We start from the raw sequence: 17,576 nt of genomic DNA, 5'->3' as shown, positions 1-17,576 counted from the left end.
ACTAGACATATATTATCTCATGTAACTCTCACAGCAAACCCACGCCTGACATCACAGCCAGCTCTGAGGAGTAAATGCTTGCATAGAAGTCACTTAGTGTAATTCCAGGCACATAATAACCACTCAATAAATTGCATCAACAATGACAACAAATAATAATGACAGTATTTGGTCGACTACTGTGGCCCTATTTTCTTGCCTCTCCCTCTCCAGAGCAGCCCACTAAAAGTTCCTCTCTGGAAGCAGCTGTCCTGGGATCGTCCCCCTCCAGGAAGCCTTCCTGGACCAGTGTGGAACTTGTGGCTCTGCACGGCCTTTCTCCCCTGAATCTCTGTCCCATTTGTGTGGATCTCAGCAATTCAGAGTGTGCGCCCATGTCCCTGTTCCTCATTCTGAGTGGTCCCACAATTTCCTCAGGGCAGGGGGTAGAGGCACAGGTGACAGGGACGTAGGGGGAGGGTGGTGGAGAGGCTGTCACCGTGAATATAGCAGGCCCCTCCTGCTACTCTCTCCTCTCCCTGATGGAGAAACTGAGGCTTCACACAAGAAGTCTCTTGCCCAGGTCACATGGGGATGCTGACCTCATAGGTCCTCCAGACCAACAGAAGGGTGGTTGGATGCCAGCCATGTGTCCAGGGCAGCAGCGCAAATCAGACACCTGCCTTGGAGTTTTTCTTTCCATTTTTATTTTAAAGGAAAAAAAAAAAAAAACAACAGTGCAAAACCCCATTTTCCAGTGTCAGCCACGCCCACCCCCCACCCCCAGGTCACCCCCCCTGGCTTGGGGCCTGACTCTTCCTCCCGCTCCGCACCCCCTCCCCTCTCATGCAACCCCTTAGGGGCTGGAGGCTCTACTTCCCTGGAGTGCTAGATCCCAGGGGGACTTGGTGGGGGGAGGGAGGTAAGAACTGGGGGTGCAGCCCCTGATCCACCTGCCCCCAGCAGGTCTCCAGCCAGTATCCCCCTTGGCTCTTATTAACCCTTTCCTGATCATACTACTAGCCCAGGGGGGCACTGATCTGGGGGGAACCCTGTCCACACCCCTCTTTGCCCCGGGGCCGGCTCGGGGCTCCCCTCACTGAGGATGGGGGGTTCCCTCCCTCCCTCCATGGTGGGGGAGAGCGGTGAAATCCCCAGGTTTAAATACCTTAATGAAAGCAGGGGATGGGGAAGGAAGGGGCTTTAGATCTAATAAATTATTAGCGTTTTAGTGTCCGTGGGGGGCGGGGTGGGTGGGGGCAGGGCGTGGCCTCCAGGGCCCTCCCTCCCCTTACTGGTGAATCTCATTCTCTATGAGGCTGTCCTCACAAGACTGGAAGTCTGTGTCCGTGAGGCCGTCAGGCGGCATCAGCAGGTCCTCATCTTGGGATGAGGATGACGGGGGCTCGTCCCCTGAGCTCCCAGGACCCCCGTCCCCGTCCCCGTCAACTTCTGAGTCCTGCAGCACCTGAGCGATGTATTTCTGAAGGGGGAGGAGGGGGGGGGTGAGGGTGGACAGCTGCCCCTCGTGGGGAAGGGTGAGGGGGGACCTCATGGCCTGTGAGGGGAGGGGCGGTGACCCTCTTCCTAGAGCGGGCTGGGGCAGCCCCCAGCTGCTGAAGCCAGATCCCTCCCGGCCCGGGGTCTGGAACAGGCTTCCCTTTCTGGATGACTAATGGCACACCCAGCTTTGGGGCTGGATCTCCACCAGAGGCTCTTCCCCACACTTGGCCACGGAGCAGGGCACTCACCGCAGATTTGGGGACAGCGGCAGCACTGGGGGGCCGTCCATTGCTTCTGGGGTCCACGGTATCTGTCTCCGTGTGCTCAATCTTGAGGGGCCCAGAACGAGTCAAGCAATGGGGGGAATGCCCTGGCCCTCAGCCATAATCACGACCCTACTCTCTCTTGGCATCCCTGCCCTCAGCTCCCAATCCCCCAACCCCACCCTGCTGAGATTCTGCCCTCGGCCACCTCCCTGCCCCCCCTGCCCCACACCTTGTAGTTGTGGGCACTGAGGTATTTGAAGTGTCCGAAGCAGACGTGGCAGAGACAGATGACAATGGTGATGACCAGGACCACGAATGTGAACATGGACGTGGGGGCTAGAAACCCTGGTGTCGGGGCGGGCAGAGAAAGGGCCGTTACCTCTCCTCCGGGTCCCCGTCCCACGGGCTTTTGCCCCCTCTGAACGCACTCCCACACTCGCATAGGCTGGGGCCTCTCCCAGGCCCCAGGCCTGTGACCCCCGGCCCTTGTGGCCTCCCGTGGCCTGCTCTGCCTCGACTCTGGCGGGAGTCTCCTCTGCCCACCGCCCACGCCGGTCCCCGAGGGTGGGCGGCGGCCCTCACCCGTGCGCATGGTGGAGAAGAAGAGGAGCCAGAAGAGGCACAGGATGGGTGCGGCAACCACCTGGTTGACAGCTCCTGAGTGGATCTTCTTGTCCAGCTTGGCCGGCAGGTAGGCGTAGTAGAGGTTGTACCTGTCTACCAGGTGCTTTAGCAGCATGTACATGAGCCCTGCGGGAAGCCACATGGGCCCTGACCTTGAGCTGCCAGCCTTTGTGTGTCTGTCACGGGTTGTCCTGGGCCTTTTGAGGTCACTGAAGGGCTGGTCCCCCTTCTTCTGCCCCAGGCCCAGTAGAGAATAGAGCCCCAAGCCCCTCACAGGACCACGGAACCTCAGCTTCCACTGCTTCAACCCCTTCACTCTGCAGCCCCTCCCTAGGAATTCTACTATTAGAAATCCATTTGTTTGGGTCAGCAAGCATCCTCTTAAAACCCATATCGTTCTTCCTATCTCTGCCCTTAAACAGATGAGTATAAATTAAGTGGCAAGTTCCATTTTCCTGGAGGGAAATTTCAAATGAGGACAAGGTGGTTAGTTTGGGAGTTTGAAGCCTTCAATAACCAGGGAGGGTGGTGAGGGGTTAGGATGTTAGTGGGGGGAAAGGAGAGGCCACCAGTGGGGGTGATAATTGGGGTGAAGAGAAACTTTGCTAAATTTCTTCAGAAGGAAGAGGGACTTGCCCAGGTCACATGGTACAGCTACAGCAGGGTATTTCCATGAGTAGTAAGGACCATGCTGAAACCCAAAGGTCTTTCCTGAGTTTACGGGGCTGTGTACAAGTGTGCCCATGGATTCTGTGTAGGACTGTGTGTGTGTGTGTATGTGTGTGTACACCTCAGTGGGCATGCGATGTGTGTCCAAGTATATCCACCCGAGTGAAGGCACTGGTGTGAGCAAACATGGCTGTGTTGGAGAGACTTGGCCCAGGGGCCCAGCACACCAGCTGATTCCAGCCTGAGCTGAGATGGCTTTTCCCCTCCTCCCCCCTGGCCGAGCCCCAGAATGAGCCAGGGACCGGGCGGGAGGCCCGAGGGGCCGGTCTCCCAGCCAGGGCCCTGTCCACTCGGGTGGCCTGCCTTGCTAGAGTGGAGCGGGAGAGGTCCTGGGTCCCCCCGAGCAGGGCCCAGGTCCCGGCGCGGCGGTGCCTACCGAAGGGCACGATGATGGGGCAGGTGATACTGTAGGTCATGACCACCGTGAAGACGCACATCATCCAAGCGTAGGCTGCGCCAAACTGGAACTCGTAGGCCTGATGCTGGGGGGGAGATGGGCGGGAGGGTAGCTCGGGAGTGGCGGGGCGGCCTGCAGGGGCTCAGGGCAGGTGGGAAGTGGGAGGGGGCCAGGAAAGAAGCCAGGGGGAAAAGGCACCCAATGTCCAGGGCAGGGCAGGGCAAAGCCGATGGAGAGAGGGGCTGTGGCTGAGACGGAGGTCAGGGTGGGCGCAGTGATGGGGCATTAGGAGGGGCCTTCGAGGCAAGAGGGGCTGGCAGGTTGGTGGGCTTGGGAATGGGATGCCCAGAGCCCTCGTGTGGGGTTAGGGCAGAGGGACCCTAGGTCTAGACCCAGACCTCCCCCAACTCCCATCACAGAACACTAGACTGTCAGAACTGGTGGGGGCCTACAGGGTTAGCTGTGTCAACCTGTCACTGTACACATGGGAAAACTGAGGCCCCAGACGGGAAGAGGGTAACCCAGGGCCACGGAACTCGCTGTCCAAGTCTCAGCACCCCGGGCGCCCCCACACTCTAGCACGGCGGCCACTGTCTCTGGTTGGGCCCACTAGGGGGCGCTGTGCGGACCGCGGCTGCCCCGGGTGGCCCTACCCGCTTCACGTTGCGCCTCTCGGCGGCCGAGCGCGCCAGGCAGAGCCGGATCATATACATGAGCAGGCCCGGGATGCGCAGCAGGTCCATGGCGTTGCCGATAAAGGCTGAGGCAATGACGTAGTTCACGAAGAACGCGCCGTTGTCCGGCAGGAACACGCACCTGCGGGCACCGGCTGCTCCAGCTCTGCACCCTTGGGGGACCCGGTGGCCCCCTGCCCACTGCCAGCGTGCCAGCACCCCCAACGTGCCTTCTTCCACGTGGACCTTTCAGGTCAGCCCTCAAAGCACCTGTGTCCCAGTGCCCCGAGTGTGAACCCCAGAGGCAGACGCCAGAGAGTCCACAGATGCCTCCAAAGTAAGCCCCAGACCCCTTCAGCGTGAGTGAGCCCAGAGGCACCCCTAGAACTTTATGTGGCCCATAAAGACCCCCGGAGAGAGTGCTTGAGACCCCTAAGGCCACCAGTGTCCAGGGTGTGATGCCGGAGGTTCCCCCCAACCCCCCGTGACCCCAAAGACCCCCAGCAATACCCAGAAGGCTCCCTGCCTTAGACCTTAACCAGAGTCACCTCCGGAGTGTGAGCCTCGGACACCTCCAGAACTGAAGCTCCAGAGAACCTACCCCAGAGATCTTCAGAGGCGGAAGCCCAGGGACCTTTGTCAGTACCCATGACACCCCAAGTGTGAGCCCAAGATTACCACAGATGGCCTAGAGCAAGACCCCTAGAGCTGGTGCCCACATAAACAGCCAAGGTTCGTGTCCCCCAAGACCCCCTCACAGGGATTCCCGGGGAAGGTGCGATTCCCAGAGAACTGCAGAGGCACAACTGGATGACAGCCCGAGACTTCAGAGGTGTTCCCAGAACTTGTGCCCCAGAAACACCCCGAAGTGTGAGCCCCAGAGCCCCCCATAGGCACTCTTAGGTGTGAGCCCGAGAGCCTTCCATAGATACTCAAAGGTGTGCCTCCAGAGACCTTCAGGGATACCTCCAGGAACCCCCATGTCACTCCCACAGTACAACCAAGATCCCACTATAGACCTCTCCAAACCACCCGAGTGAAGCTCGACTCCCATGGTTAGTCCCAGGATACAGGCCCCAAAGCCCACCATAGAAACCCCCCAAGTGTGGGCCCCAAAGCCCCAAATACACCTCGGGGGTGACCTCAGAATCCAGAGAGGTTCCCAACACAGACCCTGGGACGTCCCATGTATACACCCAAGACAGCCTGTGGGGCAACCTTTGGGATGACCCTGACTGTGATATAAGCCCCCTCCTCCTCCCCGCTGCAGGGGTGGGAGCTTTGTTGTACCATCCCATGGGGGAATAGCCACCCCCACCATCTGGTCTCCTTCCCTGGGGACCCCGGTCACTCACTCAAACCGAATAGCGGCCTCAGCCAAGAATTTCTTGTCAAAGAGCCAGCGGAAGAAGAGGTCCAGGCTGGAGAGGAGAGGAGAGGGGAAGAGAGGAGAGGGGAGGTGTGGGGCAGTTGGAATGGCCCAGAACACCAGGGGAGGGGGAGGCCCATCCACAAGCTCTGGGGATCCCCCCAGACATGGGCCCCCCCGGCTCTGTAGAGGAGGTGGGAGCCTGAGCTCCCCCTCCCCCTCGGGCAATCCCGGACCCCAGGTCCCATCCCCTCGTCCGAAACCCACCTGCTCAGTCCCAGCGAGGGCAGCAGCAGCACCATGAAGATGAGGAAGGTGTAGCACTTGTGCATGGTGGTCCTGTTCTCCCCGGAGCTGGGGCGGGGGACATGGGGGGGCAGAGGTCAGATGAGCCAGCCCCCATGCCTGCTCCCCCAGCTCGTATGATGTCCCAGGAGGGAAGGAGGGGGGCTTCCCCAGGTGAGGATGCTGGTCACCATCCCTCCCTTGCCAGTTCTGGGACTGCCCAGAGCAGGGAGCCTGAGGGCAGAGGGTTTGCACCCAGGAGGACCGCAGTGAGGCGTGGTGTGTGTGTAGGGGGTGTCTCACCGTGTCCAGTGGGCTTCAAAGAAGGCAGAGTAGTAGACGATGGTGGGGAGCAGGGCCGAGAAGCACCACAACAGCAGGGTGGGGAAGAACTGGGTGATGATGGGGTTCTGCAAAGGGCAGAGGGGGGCAGAATGTGTCAGGTGGGGGCAGTCTAGTGGGCCCAGCTTGCTTTGCTTGCCTGCCCCCTCCCCCAGTGAGCCCTGGGCCCCCCAGCTCTCAGGACCTCATGTCAGAAGTCCAGAACATCTGGGGGCCAGGGCCATACGTACAATCCCAGCATGAATAATATTAGTAGTTAGCATCTCTGAACACCTACTGATCCTGTACTTTTCATGTACTAATTCTTTCATGAATGATATTACCCCATTTTACAGATGAGTAAACTGAAGCAAAATGAGAGTCAATAAATTAGCTAGTAAGCAGTGGGCGGGGGGGATTTGAACCCAGGCAGCCTGGGGCTTATCTATTATGCTATCATCACTCAATGATTTTCAAAGTGCCTTCTCATGAACTTTGAGGTTCCAAGGAGGTTTGCAAAAGAGGCGAGGGGAGAGCAGCAGAAATGCCCCCACAACCATTGCCATCTGAGCGACCTCGCTTTCCTACATTGGGTTTCATGCAAGATTCCTTTTGATGAAGGCCATCAGAATCCAAGTTTGGAAGCCAAGGGTCTGGTCTGACCCTTCACTCTTTGGTTGGAGAGACCGAGGGATTTGAAGAAGGACCTTGTTCAAGGTCACATGATCAGTTTGGAATGGACCCAGGCTCTCTCTTCCCTCAGAGCCCCTCTAGGCGTATGTAAACCCAAGGGAGGCCTCTCCTAGGGGGAAGCTGGCAGGGAGCCCAAGGGAAGTGCACAGAGGGGTTTGCAGCCCATGGTCGTGTGGGACCTTCTTAGCAGGGCTGGGCTAGAAAAGCGGAACAGGAGCTGGACTGGAGGGCATGTGGTCCACCCCCCCGCCTGCCGCTGCCAGGAGGGATTTGGGGCCTGGTATCTGCGTTTGGGGACACAGTGTGGAGGGTGGGGGTGTGGGCCTTACATTGAGGTACTCCACGGGTTTGGTGACATTGAACTTGTCCATGGTGGTGATGATGATGGCCGGGGTGGTGAGGAAGAAGAGGAGGATGAAAAGGACGACATTGATGACCAGGCAGCGCAGCCACCAGATGAAGCCACGGATGGAGAGGTGCTCCCTGGGAAGGTCCGGAGGCGTCACTCCAGGGCTGGACGCCTGATCCTTCCCCAGCGACACCTAGGGCCTCCCTCTCCCCACTGGAGCCCACGCCGGCCCCAGGAAGCCACCCCGCAATCCCCCTTTGCTCACCAGTAGATGTTTTGGGGGTCAGGGGCGTAAGACACGGTCCAGTTGGAGATGTGCAGGGACTCGCTGCAGGAGGAGGAGCGGGGCTCCCCGCGGCAGGTGCAGCCCTGGCACTTACACACGTTGAAGTCCTTCAGGATGCTGGGGGAGGGGGGCACGGTTACCTGGGACCTGGAGCCCTGGCTAGTCCCTAGGGGCCGGGGCGGGTGGGTGGAGCTCACATGGCGGTGATGGTCTCATTGTGGAAGGTGACGAAAGCCATGCCGAGAGGCTTCTCGTTCACTTTCTCCTTCTCCCGCTTGTAGTCCTCCTTCAGCTTCTGCTCCAGCTTCGTGTAGTACTCAATGGCCTCCACCTGCCAGGTCGGGTGAGGCAGGGCCCTGGTCAGAGCCGCCGGTCCCTGCAGCCCCCAGCGGGCACTGCCCAGAGCTGACTGCAGCCCAGGCACTGCTTTAAGCTCTCCGTCCACTCGCTTATCCTCACAACTACACTGGGAGGTGGGTACAAGTAGCTCTGTCCGACAGACGAGGAAACTGAGACACGGAGCAGTCCAGAAACTTGCCTAAAGCCACAGAGCTAGTAAATACAGCAAGCTGTCCTCTTGGCTGACCTCTTCTGATTTGGGGTTTGAAAACGTGGCCACTGTAGGGATAGGGGGCAAGCCCAACAATGGGACTAGGGCTTCCAGGAACAGATGGGGACCTGCTTGCGGTCCGCACCCCAGCTTTGCTTCCTCTGGGAGTCTCTTCACCTTGGGGTATTTATGTGCAAGGCGTGCGTGCGTGTGCGTGTTCCTGGGGATGTGGGACGGGCCCCACCGTGGGGTGCATCCACCTTCACTGTGACCTGTCTCCCCGGGACCTTCCAACTCCCCCCTCACCCATCAGGAGTCTCGGGGCCCTGAGGCCTGAGCTGAGGCCAGGATACCCCGTACCTGCTCGCAGCCTTGCACCACACAGCAGCAGAGGTGGCCGCAGGGCTTGGGGTTGATCATGGTGGGGACGTTGTCCTTGCTTTGGAGGTTTGTGAAGTAAAGCTTTCCCCGCTCGGCCTTCTTCCTGTGGGACCCAGGTGGCTGGTCACCTACTGCCCAACTGGGTCTGGCTGGAGGATGGGTAGTAGCCCAGCTCGGGGGTCACGCAGTCCACTCCCCAAGGACAGGGGCCACCTTACTCTTTTGGTTTGTTTAGGATACATAGTTCAGACGTGTCCCCAGTCCAGTGTCTCCCCACCATCCCTTGAGGGGCAGAAGTTCTTCCTATAGTCTGGCCTAAGTTTCCCACACTGTAGCTGAGGAAGGGTATGTCCTCAAATAGGGTGGGGACAGTGGGCCCCTTTCCTCTAACCTCCAGGCCTTGCTCTTTCCAGAGCTGAACTGACAGGCACTCCAGGGGGTGAATTAAAACCAAACGCCCCTTGGGAATTCCCTGGCCATCCAGTGGTTAAGACTCTGCACTTCCATTGCAGGGGACACAGGTTCGACCCCTGGTTGGGGAACTAAGATCCTGCATGCCATGAGGCGTGGAAAATCAAATGTCCCAGGAAACACCTGGAAGGGAAGCCAGGTTCCTGAGTGGCAGCCAAGATACCCTCCACAAAGGGCAGGGGGCCCTCGGGTGTTGCCCCCGCCCCCAGCCCCATTACCTCTCTGCATCAAGGAACATCAGGCGAGCCACGTTGTAACATGGGCGGGCTTCCAGAACCGTGCAGTTGGGGTAGGCCTCCCTGAAACACAGTCCACCACCATCCTCTGCAGGGACCCTGCCCACCCGCCCCCAACTTTCCCCTTCAAGACACACAGCCCCAATGCAAGCTCCCTCTTTCTGAGTCTGCAAAAATGACAGTTCCCGAGAATACAACTTTGAAATTCCTCCTCATGCTTATCTGAGTGGGGGGAGTGTACGCACATAGGCGGGGGCATGTATACCTACGGGGTGCTGGGGACACCACGGCTGTGGTCTGGTTCTTGTCTGGGGCTGTGAACTTTAAGTTGAGAGAAACTGTTTCTAGCATGGTTGCTCTCCTAACCCTGCTCCTAGAAGACCTGATTACAGTCCAATACTTAACCTTGACCATCAGCTGACCCCAACCAACCCACAACCCTGGGCTACAGAATGATCTCTGGCCCAAGACCGACCAGAGGCTGATCCTGAAACCTGACCCGAGATCGACCTCTAACCCTGGCCGGAGACTGATCCTTTACCCTGACCCAAACTGATCCATAACCCAGACCCAATACTGACCCTGAAATCCTGACCCGAGATTGACCCCACCTTGACTTAATACTGACCAGATAGACCTTCAGTGCCTGGTACCTGGCAGGGCTCGAGTGATGCTTGCAGGCTAAGTGGAGGCGCGCTTCCTTTTTCATCCTGATCACACAGGGCTCCTTGATCCTAATCCCTCATCTAAACTGAGTCCCTGTCTTTTTCTTTCTTTTTTTTTTAATTTTTAAAGAGGAAATACCAAGTGTTAAAGATTCAGGAGACATGGTTCTAAAGTAACAAGATGGACCGAACCCACGAGACTTTGGAAACTTAAATCTGGGATGGGGTCCTTGAAAAGCACTTCCCAGGAGGCTTCAGACTTTTCCCCAGACACTGCCATTGCTCAAACCATTTTAGGGTTCCTCTTCGGAAGGGCCTTTAGCCCCGTGGCAGGCTGAGCCCTCATTTTCACCCGACTAATCTCTAATCCCCTAATCCCCACCACACAGGTTCCCTGATTTTGTACACAGGATAACCCCTGATTGTGCTGGGTCAGTCCTCCAACCCAGACAGACTGCAAACCTGGACCCCAGACCCTGCCTGATGCTGACAGCTAGCCAGGGGCTCCACGAGGACAAGGGCTGCGTCCTGCTCAGCACCACAGACCCAGGCCTGGGCCAACAGCCTGCACATAGTAGGTGCTCAGTAAATATCCACTGTGCTGTGGAATGAACGGGTCAATGAAAAGGCTGTTCCATAATGCTGACTGTACCGATCCCAAAAACTCCAGTTAGGATTGCAGTCTCCCCAGCCCCTGCTCATAGGCTGACCGCTAATTTTAATCGGACTGTTTCCCAAACAAAATCACCCACTGGCCCCTGAAACAGACAACTTGGACAGTGAGCTCCCCACTGATCAAGCCTGGCTCTTCTTTGTCTCCCTGGGATGAAGCACATAGTAAGTGTACCATAAACAGTGTACTGGATCAATGGATGCCCCGAGAGCTGGATGGTCTCGTACTCATTTTTAGAGTCCCCAGGCCATCACAGTGACCTCAACAGCACCTGAGAATGTTTGCTGAATGGACAGATGGATGTGTGACAGGATTCCTAATCCTGTACACTGTTCTGGCCACCTGGAGGTGTATATCCACCCCCTCACTAAGACAGACTTCCAGCTAAAAAGCGTCTCGGAGAACATGCAGTGCAGGCTCTCCTGGGCTCCTTGAGGATCCACTGAAAGCCGAGGAGCTTCTCTCTGCTAGTCTGCACACAAGCTCTGGAATGCCACGCACAATTCTGAGACAGCCACACACCCCAAGGGCCCGTGGACCTGGGGTCGACAATCCATGACCCTGTTCAAGCCAGGAGGAGAGGCCCAGGAGAAATACTAAGAATACTAAGAATACTAAGAAATACTAAGAATACTTGAAATCATTTTTCAAGTATTTCTCCTGCTCTTTGAGGGCTCTGAAGTCCAGCCCAAGTGCTAGACCATCCTGGAGTCAGAGAATTCTTCCTTAGCCTAACCTCCACCCCTCACTGCAGCCCCTGACCCTCCCGAGAGAGAGGCGTGTGAGGATGCTCTTGGAGATGGAAAGCAAAGAAGGGTCCACAGGTCCTAGGGGTGGGAGTGGAGGAGCTACTCACTCAAAATGCTTCTTGATCTTCTCTGACTCTGCATATTTGGAGATTCCGTTGATGAAGAGAGTCCGCTTCACCTGGGGTGAGACGGGGCAGGTTGGCCTTCCTGAGGCTCCGATCCGGGAGAATGCAGGGAGGGGTGGGGAACAGGTGAGCAGAGAGGAGCAGACAGGAGTAGGAGGAGGCCTTGGGAGAAGCCAGGCCCAGGGAAAGCAGGGGGAGTGTTTCTTATAGAAATCAGGCAGTGAACAGAGTGAGAGCCCCAGGCCCCTTGCTCCCTGAGGGGTTACACAGTGGGAAGAGGAGGTTCTACTCTCAGATCCTCAGGCTGTGAGGCCCCAGCAGTGGGTGGCATGCAGTGGGCATTCAGTACTGGTTTGGGGAGTGAATATTGAAGGAGAGGGACAATCACTCCCGTAATACCCACCGCAGGTATTTCCTGCCCAGTGCCTTACGGCCTCACCTCACCCCCACCTACCTCGGGAGAGGGCCTGTTCTCTCATTTCACAGATGAGGAAACTGAGGCTGGGAGAGGTAACTTAACTGGCAGGATGGTGGGGCGGAGGAATCCTGAGCTGCTGAGCCAGGATTCAAAGCCAGCTGGCCTCACCCGGAGCCAGCCAGCCGATACCCCTTAGGACTCGGGCAGGAGAGGCCTGGAGGGAAGGGGAGGGGCTGGGCTTGGGCACGGACCTGGGCTCTGCTCCACTCACCAGGTCGTCCTCCTTGTAGCGCATCTTGGAGGTGTGTCTGCGCATGCTGTAGACGGTGAGCAGCAGGTACAGGAAGGCGAAGGAGGTGTGCAGCCAGAGCAGGTTGTTCCTGGAGGGCAGAGGGGTGCATGGAGCCACGGGGGCTGGGAACACTCTCAGATACCCGCAACCTCCCACTGTTAATTAAACCCTGGTACAGGGCCCCTAGAGCACTTCTGACCCCCTCCCAAGGCGGGCCCCACACCCCACATCCTCTAGACCCCAAGATTGTTCCATTCCAACTGAAATGTCCCCAAGAAGTCATCTCTTCATGCCCTACCTGCTGGCTATACTGCCCTCCAACCATCACCAACCAGCCCTCCTGGGCCCAGGGTTGCACACGGCTCTTCTTTATCGGGCCATCCCTGGGATCTGCTCCTTCTGTTTCCATCCTAAGCCCTCAGGGACCCACAGCCATCTCTGCAGCCTCAGCATCTCTCCCCTGAACACTCCCTTTTTCCTCTCCTCCCTGTTCCCACCCAGACTCTGGCTGCAGACCCAGGCCTCACTGACCAGCTTCCCACTCTTACCCTGATTTCAAGTTGGCAATGGTGGTTCTCCCGAAGCTGTAGGCATTGTTCTCTGGGGGGTGGGAGGAGGGAGAGGACGACGGTGGGGTCAGGGCACATCCCCTCCTGCCCCCTCCTCTCCCCGCCCCGCCCATCCTGGCCCTCACTGACCCAGCAGGTCCCCTGAGAAGTTGACGGGCAGCACGATGCCTACGGAGAGGACGCCCACGACCACCAGCAGCCCAATGATGTGTCGCTGGAAGGACAGGTAGTGCACAGCGTCGCCACCACATTTATCCCGGATCTCGTCATCCCTGCAGGCGCCGGGGACAGAGGGATGCGGTGAGGACCAGGGCAACAGAGGGGCCACTCGGCTCGCCTGCCCTTGCCCACCCCACCCCACGTCCGCTCTAGCCCCTGCCAGTCTGGCAGCAGGATGGGGTTGAAAGGGGGGGCTCTGGGTCCCCCATGTTCTGGGAGGGGAGGGAGGAAAGAGAGAGAGGGAAAGGGAGGGAGAAAAAGGAAGGATGCAGAGAGAAGGGGAGGGAAAGGGAAAATAGAGGAGAGGGATGAGGGGGGAAGAAAACAAAAGAAGGGGAGAAAGAAAGAAGGAAAAGAAGAAGGAAGACTGCAGAGAGGAAGAACAGTGAGGAATGGGGAGAAAAGGAAGTAAGAGGATAATCTGGAAAGGGAGGACGAGGATGGTGGCAGGAAGAGGCAGAGGCGGGAGGGAGGAGGGAGGTCTGGGAAGCAGTGGCGCTTTAGGGGTGCTGGCGAAGCCCTTTAGACTTGGGGAGGGGCCCCAGGGGCCCAGGGCCGAGGGCGGTGGTGGTGCTGACCTGTCCGCGCTTCCTACCTCTCTCAGGGCTCACTGCCTGCCTGCTACGCTCTGGCTCCATCTCCTGACCTCTGCCTGCTGGGTACTGGCTCCTGCCTGCTGCAGGCTGGCTGCTCCCAGCCTGCCTGATGCCCCCACCCGCTAGCTGCCCGAGGCTCTGAGGCGGCGGCGTGAGCCCCTGCTCTCATGGGGTGGCAGGGGTGGGGAGAGCTGAGGGCAGAGCGGGACCCCAGGCAGGCGGGTGCACAGGAGACTGTCAGGCGGTAAAGTGAGGCCGGCTTGGAGGAACAGCAGGGGCCTGGCTCCCTGGAGCAGGGAGGAAGGTGCTGGGCTGGCTAGGAGCGCTAAGGCCCTCAAAGCTGCTGGTCTCTGGACTTTGTAGGGAGATGACAGGTCTGAAGTTTCTCTCTGTTTCTTTCTTTCTTTCTTTAGAGCCTGAAGACCGTTCACTTACTTTATCCTGAAGATGGCTGTCAGCCAGGAACAGAAACCCTGTGGGGACAGAGGGCTATCGGCTAGAGTCCTCACCCCACCAGCCCGAGCCTCCTTTCCCCCTCAAGCCTGCCCTCCAGCCAACCCCGACCTCGTACCCACCTGCAGGCTGTGGCTCACCTGTCACAGCTCCCACAGTCCCCACAGAAACTAGCTCATCCCCAGAGAAGGGGACAGGAAAGGTGCCAGCCCTCAGAGAAGAAAAAGGACCAAGGCCAAAGGGGGTCATCGGCGGACGCTCGTGCCCAGAGTGCAGATCCCCACAAACATCCAAGGGGGCAGCAGAACTGGAGAAAGCCCTGCAGTCGTGTGGGCCAGGGTGGGGATGGGTGGGGTTCAGGGTTCTAGGAAGGGACCTCAGGCCTGCAGCTAACATGGCGAGTTTGCGACGTGGCTGCCAAGAGCAGAGCGGTGGGCTACGCTGCCCAAGGTCCCGCACCTACCTTCCAGGATGCCCCAGAGGGACCAACCCAGGGTCACCGTGAGCTGCAATGTCCTGCTCTCAAGCCCCCAGGCTTGTCTTCAGACAGAGACCCCACTCAGGGCACAGTGGGGATACGCGGGGCAGGGCCGGACAGGGAGACCCTCCCTCAACTTCCTACCGGGATGAGGGAGAGAGGTGCCCTCCAGCTAAGATGCAGGACTGTGCTACCTGTTGCCAACATCACCTGAGTCTGGGGATCATCTGGACACCGCTGGCTGGTAGGGGTGATAGCTTTGCTTTGCCACTTACCAGTATGAGTCCAACTCGGGAAGCTGACAGGCTTCTGCTATGGCGGCTGCAGGAGCTGCCGCCCCCAGGGCCCACAGCCTAAGCTGGACTGATCAGTGCCACCCGAGGGCCTGAGGATTAGAGTTCTGGCCAGGATTAGAGTTCTGACCCCGGCAGAATGACAGAGGGCCAGGCAGGAGTGTGGTGTCTGACCTGAGAGGGGTCTGGGGTCCCCTTGCATCACCAAGTACATGCCTTGTCTACAGGGGCCCCTGCCCCTCAGCTCCAACCTAAAGGAGGTCAGCTGGCCCCAGGCAGCCAGGGGCTGCCAGCCTGCAACCTCTGAGCAGCACAATGGATTGTGTGTTTTGCTAGGTGGGCCTGGAAGGCTCATTATTACTTCTAGAACCACATCTAAGAAAACAGTCGTCCTTCGCATTGATCACTGGAGGCAGGCACAGAACTCTATCGGGGCAAATGACGTTTAGAAATCACAGATGTTCAACCTATGCTGGTTTGGAGGCTGCCATAGAAGACAGAGCCAGGAGTTCTGGGTTCAGGGGCTACCCCGTGGCTCTCGGACAAGCATTACCCTTGCTGAGGAAAAGGCCACACTCCATAGGCCCCTGACTCCTAACACTGGAAGCTACAGGCTGCTGAGCCCACGTGCCCTGGAGGAGGGGGTGATAAGAAGTTGGGGGGACGGCACTCACATTGTCTCTTTGGTCAAAGTCGACGGAGCTGGAGACAGACGTGAGACGCTCATACCGGTCATGACTGTCCCCGTGCATAGCTGAGGCCACACTGGGGGTGGGGAGATGAGAGATCAGAGAGCTGGTGAGTCCGAGTCCCTGGGGAGCCAGGTGAAGTGGGTGGGCTTCCACTCCAGAGCTCCAGGGTCCAGACAAGGCACAGAAAGCGCAGAGGCAGAAGCGGGGATGAGTGACTGCCCTCTCCCTGCCTCCCTTAAACCCTTCCCTTCCCTTCAGGGGACCCGGGGGACCTGGGGGGCACTGATGCAGGGCATGGTGTTCACCAGCACCCCGTGGAGGTTGAAGGAAGAATGTGAGCTGGCCCTGCAGTTCCGGAGCTGACCAGTGGGGGACGGGGGCGCAGATCCCACACGGGGCACAGGGCAGTGGAGCGGGTGTGGTGAAGGACAGGCTGGACCGGGAGAGCCCTAGAAGGCCCGGGGGTGAGGGGGGCTGGGGGTGTGTCCTCCACCCTCCCTGTTCCCTGACCGCAGCAGCTGCCGCAACTCCAATGCCAGGCCTATAGACAGAGATGGTGATGGACACAGAAGGCCAGACTCAGAGCTTCTCTGGCAGCCCCCCTCCCAGGCCTCCAGAAGGGGTGAGCAGGGAACCCTGGAATAGGAAGAACTAGCTGTTAGGGGGTGAGAAGCCACTGGAGACACCCAATCTTGTCTCTGCAACCAACAGGACGACTATACTGTGGGTTCTCAGGAGGATGGCTCCTCCACCCCAGCGAACCAGGACTGCTGAGGCCTGCGTGTATGGGGCACAAGGGGAGGGATTTCTCCCAGGCTGGGGGCCAGAGGGAGAGACGGGGGAGTGCGGCAGAGACAAGCTGGGGAGCCCCCTGCTCTGCAAAGCACACCACCTGCGTTAATCCGAACATGAGCCTGCAGAGGAGAAAGCTGAAAAGAGAAACCGGCAACGTGGCAGGAAGAGAAGAGAAGCATGAAAGAGAAGAAAAGGGAAAGCTGGTTTAGTGGGGATGAGGGGGCTGCTGCCCCACATACTATTCCTGTTCCACTCGGTCCCTCTCCTGCCGCTGGCGCCTGGGGACAGAGAACAGACAGGGTTAGCGGGGGCAGGGGTGTGTCTCCAGGGACTGGCAAGGGACAAAGGCCCAGCTGTGGGCCCTCATGCCCACTCTGGGACCAGTCCCTCTTCATCCCCCCACCAAAGAGGATGAGAACGGGCTGGCTCTCCTCCTCTCCCCGAGGAGTGTGGACGCGATGTGTGGGTGCACGTGTGCTGGGTGCACATGTGCGTGCGCACGCAAGCCTGTGTGTAGGGGTAGCGGCGGGTCCCGGGGCCTTACCTGTCTGCATCTGTCACCAAGGCCAGCCGCCCATAGTCCCAGGCCACCTTCCGGAGGATAGAGAACAAGAACAGCAGTGCCTGAGGAAGGAGAGGGTGGTTGGCAGGAGGAGAGGCCGTTCACCCCCTGGACTAGCCGGGACGGCAGGGCAGAGGGGCAGAATTTTTGTCTTAGAAAGGGATGACTCTGGCTGGGGAGAATGGTCAGAGGCTAGGCTTGGGCTGGGTGATGGGCATTCCCTCCTGCAGTCATGCCTGGGGAGCCAGGGGCAGGTGGGAGAGTGGTTAGAGCTGCAGGTGTTGGCCAGCTACGTACAGGGTGTGAGTGCCAAGGGTGGAGGGTGGCATGTGGGCACTCACAAGGAAGCACATGAAGTCCAGAGCCAGCACGGTGGGGACGCCCCCGAACGGCAGGCCCTGCAGGACGGTGCTGCGGATGCGGGCACTGTAGCAGTAGTCCTTGGGATTGCTGTTGTTGAGGGCTGTGGTGCCCAGTGTGGCCAGCAGGAAGGGCAGCATGGCTGCTACTGCCGCATGGTCCTCCTGGGAAGAGGGTAGAGCAGTCAGCTGGGCTCGGCCCCTGTCCCCCTCACGGTTCTGGTCATGGCTCCGGCAGGATGGGCGTGGGCAGGGGACAGTGAGGGCAGATCCCCGGGCTGCCTGGGTGGGTGGAAGCTGTGGCCTCTGGAGATAAGGGCCTGGGGAGGAGAGGGTTGAGTCACATGGATTTACCTTCACTGGCTCTCGGGATGCAACCCCACCCTGGATCTAGAGAACTTGGCTCAGGTCTGGACTAGGGAGACTGGATTTTCTAAGCTGGAAGCTGTCTGTGAGTCTCTAGCATTTACCTCCATACACACACATTGCCTCTCCCTCCCCTCTCTCTCTTTCCCAACACAAACT

At 58.7% G+C, this 17,576-nt stretch overlaps 1 protein-coding gene across 2 annotated transcripts in view; it reads right to left on the bottom strand.

Moving 5' to 3' along the window:
• Positions 1–666: 666 nt before the first annotated feature.
• Positions 667–17,576, bottom strand: part of TMEM63B (transmembrane protein 63B) — a 23,467-nt gene continuing 6,557 nt past the window's right edge. For both annotated transcript variants that reach the window (XM_032648849.1, XM_032648848.1), the window contains exons 2-24: positions 17,034–17,216; positions 16,675–16,754; positions 16,370–16,408; positions 15,318–15,408; positions 13,855–13,892; positions 12,734–12,876; positions 12,584–12,635; positions 12,015–12,123; positions 11,308–11,378; positions 9,096–9,176; positions 8,386–8,509; positions 7,673–7,806; positions 7,455–7,592; positions 7,170–7,323; positions 6,130–6,236; positions 5,809–5,895; positions 5,528–5,593; positions 4,152–4,314; positions 3,478–3,583; positions 2,331–2,498; positions 1,978–2,093; positions 1,731–1,811; positions 667–1,462 (exon numbers count right to left, since the gene is read on the bottom strand). In XM_032648849.1, the coding sequence (XP_032504740.1) occupies positions 1,271–1,462; positions 1,731–1,811; positions 1,978–2,093; positions 2,331–2,498; positions 3,478–3,583; positions 4,152–4,314; positions 5,528–5,593; positions 5,809–5,895; positions 6,130–6,236; positions 7,170–7,323; positions 7,455–7,592; positions 7,673–7,806; positions 8,386–8,509; positions 9,096–9,176; positions 11,308–11,378; positions 12,015–12,123; positions 12,584–12,635; positions 12,734–12,876; positions 13,855–13,892; positions 15,318–15,408; positions 16,370–16,408; positions 16,675–16,754; positions 17,034–17,192 (2,499 nt within the window). In that variant the 5' untranslated portion in view covers positions 17,193–17,216 and the 3' untranslated portion in view covers positions 667–1,270. The remainder of the gene's footprint in view (positions 1,463–1,730; positions 1,812–1,977; positions 2,094–2,330; positions 2,499–3,477; positions 3,584–4,151; positions 4,315–5,527; positions 5,594–5,808; positions 5,896–6,129; positions 6,237–7,169; positions 7,324–7,454; positions 7,593–7,672; positions 7,807–8,385; positions 8,510–9,095; positions 9,177–11,307; positions 11,379–12,014; positions 12,124–12,583; positions 12,636–12,733; positions 12,877–13,854; positions 13,893–15,317; positions 15,409–16,369; positions 16,409–16,674; positions 16,755–17,033; positions 17,217–17,576) is intronic.

The sequence above is a fragment of the Phocoena sinus genome, chromosome 11 (assembly GCF_008692025.1).
Source record: "Phocoena sinus isolate mPhoSin1 chromosome 11, mPhoSin1.pri, whole genome shotgun sequence".
Taxonomy (NCBI): Eukaryota; Metazoa; Chordata; class Mammalia; order Artiodactyla; family Phocoenidae; genus Phocoena; species Phocoena sinus.
Note: the sequence above shows the minus strand (reverse complement) of the source record. Positions and strands in the feature narration are given on the sequence as shown.